At 39.8% G+C, this 6,063-nt stretch overlaps 1 protein-coding gene across 2 annotated transcripts; it reads left to right on the forward strand.

Annotated features, from left to right (window-relative positions):
* Window positions 1-1,117: 1,117 nt before the first annotated feature.
* Window positions 1,118-3,428, forward strand: LOC110935829 (NADP-dependent malic enzyme, chloroplastic-like). Of its 2 annotated transcripts, none has more exons than XM_035989752.1 (9): window positions 1,118-1,271; window positions 2,083-2,154; window positions 2,256-2,339; window positions 2,410-2,508; window positions 2,593-2,640; window positions 2,716-2,932; window positions 3,023-3,097; window positions 3,176-3,270; window positions 3,350-3,428. In XM_035989752.1, exons 2-6 carry the CDS (start codon window positions 2,098-2,100, stop codon window positions 2,827-2,829), a joined length of 402 nt encoding a protein of 133 aa, XP_035845645.1. In that variant the 5' UTR covers window positions 1,118-1,271; window positions 2,083-2,097; the 3' UTR covers window positions 2,830-2,932; window positions 3,023-3,097; window positions 3,176-3,270; window positions 3,350-3,428. The 2 variants fall into 2 exon arrangements, with proteins under 2 accessions (XP_035845645.1, XP_035845644.1); XM_035989751.1 differs by lacking the exon at window positions 1,118-1,271 and adding an exon at window positions 1,642-1,985.
* The last annotated feature ends 2,635 nt before the right edge of the window (window positions 3,429-6,063 follow it).

Below are 6,063 nucleotides of genomic sequence, written 5' to 3' on the forward strand. Positions count from 1 at the left end.
GTTCGAAAGATCTGAAATCACAGAAAATTGTTAACAATAAACAGACCACAATCGAAAGATCAAATCTTGTTCGAAGGATCAACAGTGCTCGAAAGATAACTGTTGAATCTCGAACAATGATTTTGAAAGATTCAAGAACTCGAAGGATTCACACTTTAAAAGATCCTTATCTTTCGAGTTAAATCCTTATCTTTCGGACACCTGTCTTTCGAATAGATTCCTTGATCGAAAGATATGTTTCAGACTTCGAAGGATGGGTCGAAGGATGACAATCTTTCGAGCCTTCCTTGATCGAAAGATGGTCTTTCGAGGTCGAAAGATATCTTTCGAGATCCACTGACACACTGACACAGATGTGACAGGTTGGTGAAAAGGTGATGGGTTGGTAAGTCAACTTTCGGCAAGACGGTATGTGCAGGCCTAACTTTCCCACCAACTTTGAAAAGGTTGCCCAAAAAGGATAACCTTATCCTAAAACCAGTCACCGGAACTTTAACCGGAATTTTCGCCGGAAAACACAAAGACACTTAAAAACAACTTTTTAAGTTACCCAACCCAACCTTGAACACTCCCGAAGGTTTAGAAACCGTTTTTCAGTTTAAAAGTACAAGAAAACCACCAAAAACGGGTGCTAAACCAAGTGTCCAAACACACCAAGAACTTGAACAACCCGGTTTTAAACAAGGTAAAGAGCCTTAGCTCTGATACCACTTGTAGGTCCGGCTAGGAGGATCTAGTCGCCTAATCCTTGTATACTAACCAACCCGGTTGTGCGGAATCCAACCGGAATGGCAAACCGAGATAGAACACGCACAAAACAACACACACAATATTCACCGATTAACACCACTTGTATTAATACGAATGAAAGGTTCGGTTACAAGCTCAATGTTTACAAATCTATTTTGCAAACTCTCTCTAAGTGCACTACAAGAAAGTTGGCTTTTAGCGACGACCCCTTTAGCGGCGACATCAAAGAAGTCGTCGCTAAAAGCCCAATCCGTGTCTAGGTTCTAAAACAAATCCCTGACCATTGATCTTCTGTGCAATCTGACAGTCCATGTTTTATTGTTGCCTTAGGTCTACAAAACCTGTGGCGGGCAAACAAATCACTCATTCCCCCCAAATCAATCCACCAGCCCTACCCAAAACCAAGATGCGATTGATTCAACTCGGCCACAGTCGCTAGCTTGCCGCCACGATCTGCAACGTTCGGAGTCATCTCACATATCCTCAGCCGCTTGCTCGACGCACCACGTCCACTGCACCAGGTAACTTCCTTTTCTTCCGTTTTATTGATTTGGTTTTCCTATTTATGTGGTAATTGAACACATTAGGGTTCTGTTGGTTTTATGGATTAAGTATAGAGCAACAATATGGGGTGATATATTGGATTCTGTTCTTGTTTTTGTGCAAGTTTTGATGTACAGTTGTTTTTTTTTGCTATATTGAACGGATTCTAAAGTATAATAATGCTTGGGGCAGGGCTGAGAGTGGGGATGTCGAGATTATGAGAGGGTAGTGCTGATATGGTGGCCTGAGTGGGTCTCGGTTTGACTTTGGTTAATTGTTTTTTTTTTTTGGGGGGGGGGGGGGGGGGGAGGTTTGAGTTTGCTTAGTTGTTTAGATGCTTGCTGAATGTTTTGAGGTTTATTATTGACTTTGTTTAATTGTTCTTAAAAACTAATTGGCCAAAAAGAGCACAAATAGGATCTCCATGTGTGAAATGAAGCTCACTTTATGATATTTGTTTGGGATAAAAACCGGATTTACTTTTGAATTCAATAGTATGTTTTCTAGGGATAACTGAGCTATACTCATGGTATAAATGGATGTTTGACTCATGGCTAAACTGAATAGATCTATTGGTAAAACTTTCAGAACAAAAATAACAAATGATAATTAAAAATGCAAAAATGATGTGAACAATGTGCAGTACTTGCCTATAACCATAGATGTGGGTACAAAAAAGAGCAACCGGACAGGTTACTTTTACTTTTACTATATGTTTCTTCTTTTTGTTAACATATATCATGTCAAAAGTTATTAAACAATGAAATAAATTGTGTATATATTTGTCAGGAATATGCAGAACTTATGAATGAATTTATGTCTGCTGTGAAGCAAAACTATGGGGAGAAGGTGCTTATTCAGGTACCTAAGCATATATTGATTATTTTCACTTGCTAATGATTTAATTTACGAGGGATATATGATATATGATTTTAATCGAATCTTTAATTTTCGTTGCGCAGTTTGAGGATTTTGCTAACCACAATGCGTTTGATCTTCTTGCAAAGTATAGTCCCACCCATCTTGTTTTCAATGATGACATACAGGTGCATAATGAAATATTAACTTCTAAAGAATTTAGCGATCTTTTTGTTTCTGAACGTGTTATTTTTTTAGGGGACAGCATCGGTAGTACTTGCAGGGCTTATATCTGCACTAAAATTAGTTGGTGAATCCTTAGCTGACCATAGATTTCTTTTCCTTGGAGCTGGTGAGGTATGAAAAATTAACATAAACGATACACTCGTTTTGTTTCACTTTTTATGTCCTGATTTGAAATTTTTTTTTTTTTGGCATTAGGCGGGCACTGGCATTGCTGAACTCATAGCTCTTGAGATATCAAAACAGGTAAAAAAAATGTTTAAAAACTCGAGAAATGAAATATGAAATGACACATGTTTATGTTATTATCTAATCACGCAGACGCGGGCCCCACTGGAAGAGGCTCGTAAGAAGATTTGGCTTGTGGATTCCAAGGGGAGGATAGTTAAATCCCAGTTAAATTCACTTCAACATTGGCTTGTGGATTTCCAATAAGAATAATAAACAAGTGATTTTGCAGAAACCGATTATTCTTGCTCTTTCAAACCCGACTTCGAAATCTGAATGTACTACTGAACAAGCTTATACTTGGAGTGAGGTTTGACTTTCATGCTACCTCGTTTATTAACTCATTGACTTATTGTTACTGTAATGTTTTTTCTTGAGTAACCTCTTTTTTGTATTATAGGGTTGTGCCATATTCGCTAGTGGGAGCCAGTTTGGCCCAGTTGAATATAACTGGAAAGTTTACGTATCAGGACAGGTGTGACTTTTTATTTATTTCCACATTTCTAATGAAAGATGATGGAGAATTATATTAACTATTGTCAGTTTGTCACAGTCAAACAATGCATACATTTTCCCTGGATTGGGCTTGGGCTTGATAATTTCTGGTGCGATTCGTGTTCATGACGACATGCTTTTAGCAGCCTGTATGTAAGCTTGCATCATACAAAAATTCCATATGTTACTACTGTGCGAAATCAACGGTTAATATTTATTACTTTCTGAGCAGCGGAAGCACTTGCTGCACAAATCACACTAGAGCATATTGAGAAAGGACTAATATACCCTCCGTTCACTAATATTCGAAAGTGTTGGTGCACTTGTGTCTGTACTTTGTCTGTATTCGGTCTGTATGTAAACGATGTCCTTGGTAGTCTGTAAGTTGACCAAGTCAACCATCCTCCGGATTGACTTGGCCAACAGTTGGAATATGTTTGATATGTTTGTCTGAATCGAAGGATAACCTCGAAGGATAATGTTGATCCTTCGAGGTGCTCGAAAGATATGCTTCGAATGATTAGACCTCGAAAGATGATCTTTCGAGGTCCCTGCTTATCCTTCGAAAGCATTGTATCCGAAAGATGATCCTTCGGACCATCTATCGAATCCTTCGAGGAGACCTGCTGTATATGGGTATATATACCCATGCAGTGTTGAGGACAAGATAGAGATGCACACAGATAGTCACACCGAGAGATAGAGAGTTGAGAGCATCCTGTCCGAAACACTCACACACTTAGAGAGTTTATAGAACATTTCTGTAAACATTGAGCTTGTAACCGAACCCTCATTGCATTAATACAAGTTGTGTTAATCGGTGAACTTGTGTGTTTGTTTCTCTACTTGCTATTAACTCGGTTTGCTTGCTAGCTTGGATTCCGCACTCGCTAGCAGGTTTGTATAACAAGGTTTAGGTTCGTAATCCTCCGCGAAAAGGGACCTACAAGTGGTATCAGAGCCTCGCTCTTTACCTTGTTTAAAACCGGGTTCTTACAAGTTTTGGTGTGTTGAAACACTTGGTTTTGCACCTGTTTTTACTTGGTTTCTTGCATTTTCTTTGAGTAAAAACGTGTCTAAACTAACCGGGAGTGTTTAAAGTGGGGTTGGGTAACTTAGAAACTTGTTTTTGAGTGTTTTGGTGATTTCCGGCATACTCCGGTAACTATTCCGGTCACCGGACTTGGTGGATAAGGTTATCCATTTTTGGCATAGTTTATTTCAAATCTTGGTTGGTAAGAGAGTTGTCAGCCTGCCATACCCTTTTGCCGAAAGTTGACTTACCAACCAATCACCTTTTCACCAACCTATCACATCGGTGTCAGTGTGTCAGTGCACGTTCGAAAGATATCCTTCGACATCGAAAGATATCCTTCGTCATCGAAAGACCATCCTTCGATCAGTGACAGCTCGATAGATAAACATCTTTCGAGTAGTCCTACGAAGTTCGAAACATATCTTTCGATCAGGGAATCTTTTCGAAAGATAGTTGTTTTATCTCGAAAGATAAGGATCTTTCAAGTGTGAATCTTTCGAGATTTTGAGTCTTTCGAAGCCAGTGCTCGAAAGTCAACAGTGATCCTTCGAACACTGTTGATCATTCGAACAAGTGTGATTTTTTCGAAAGTGAGCTATACGAAAGATAAGGATATTTAACTCGAAAGATAAGGATCTTTCAAAGGAGAATCCTTCGAGTTCTTGAATCTTTCGAAATCATTGTTCGAGAGTCAACAGTAATCTTTCGAATACTGTTGATCCTTCGAACAAGGTTATATCTTTCGATTGTGGTCTGTTTGTTGTTAACAAGTTTCTGTGATTTCAGATCCTTCGACCAGGATACTTCGGCTGTGTATCTTTCGGATCATTCTTACTTAGCATTTACTTTGCTTATCTATCATGAATCCGAGTTGGTGGGGAAATCCGGCTCCAGACAGTGGAAAATACATGAATACCAGTCAATCTCCATCATGGGCCGAATCTCCAGTATCTACATCCTCACAAGCAAATGCCACTCCAGCTGGTCAATGGGCGTTTGTTTCAAATCAAACTCCGAGTATTCAAAGTCTTCTACTAAGCGAAAGTGAAACCGGAAGTTTAAACAGGCCTCCAAAGTTGATGCATCTTCATGAATATCCAGGATGGGTTGATCGTTTCCATACATACATTCTTGGTCAAAATACAGAGTTGTGGTTGCGGTTCATTACGGAATTCGATCAAACTATCGAGGTGGCTGCTTCTTCGACAGCTACATTTGCCGATCTTCCTGATGATCAAAAGAAGACGTATGACTTAGAAAAGAAAGCATACGCTATTCTCACTCAAGCACTGAGCAAGGATATTTATCATCAGTTCGTCAGTTTCAAGACTACGAAGAAGCTGTGGGATGCATTGAAAACAAGAGGAGTAGGTAATGAAGCCACACGTCAACTACGACGAGATCTACTGAAGAAAGAATTCGATGGCTTCACATGTATGGATAAGGAGTCCTTGGGAGATATGACAAGCCGTTTCTATCATCTACTTACTGAGCTGACCAACTTTGAAGTCACAACGACTCCAACAGAGGTGGTAAAGAAGTTTGCCGATGCATTGCCTCCTCAATGGAATAACTTCCTGGAAATCTTAAAGTACAACGGAACGTTGAAAACTACAAATATCAACGATTTCGTGCAGCTTCTGGAGAACAAGGATCAGGAAGAAACGTTGAAGGCAAAGAGAGTTGCAGTGCCACAGAATCCAGAGATGTATTATGGCACCTCCACTTCATCATCTGCAAAAGCCGGTTCACATGCTCCACTTCAAACGGCGTTTGTCACCAGCACGGATATGTATGGCAATCCAGTGCAAGTTCCTGTAAAGCCGCCTCCAACCACAGATCTGTATGGAAATCCAATACAACCACCTCCTCCTCCTCCTGCTCAACAACCACAATATGCGTGTTATGGA

This window comes from Helianthus annuus, chromosome 4, assembly GCF_002127325.2.
Source record: "Helianthus annuus cultivar XRQ/B chromosome 4, HanXRQr2.0-SUNRISE, whole genome shotgun sequence".
Taxonomy (NCBI): Eukaryota; Viridiplantae; Streptophyta; class Magnoliopsida; order Asterales; family Asteraceae; genus Helianthus; species Helianthus annuus.

What these genes read in the sequence shown, in the direction of transcription:
- LOC110935829 (XM_035989751.1), top strand. Translation starts at nt 1,956, where the DNA reads ATGTGGGTACAAAAAAGAGCAACCGGACAG. An exon ending in TTTTCAATGATGACATACAG is followed by an intron (nt 2,340 to 2,409) that starts GTGCATAATGAA and finishes TTATTTTTTTAG; the next exon opens with GGGACAGCATCGGTAGTACT. An exon ending in TTTTCCTTGGAGCTGGTGAG is followed by an intron (nt 2,509 to 2,592) that starts GTATGAAAAATT and finishes TTTTGGCATTAG; the next exon opens with GCGGGCACTGGCATTGCTGA.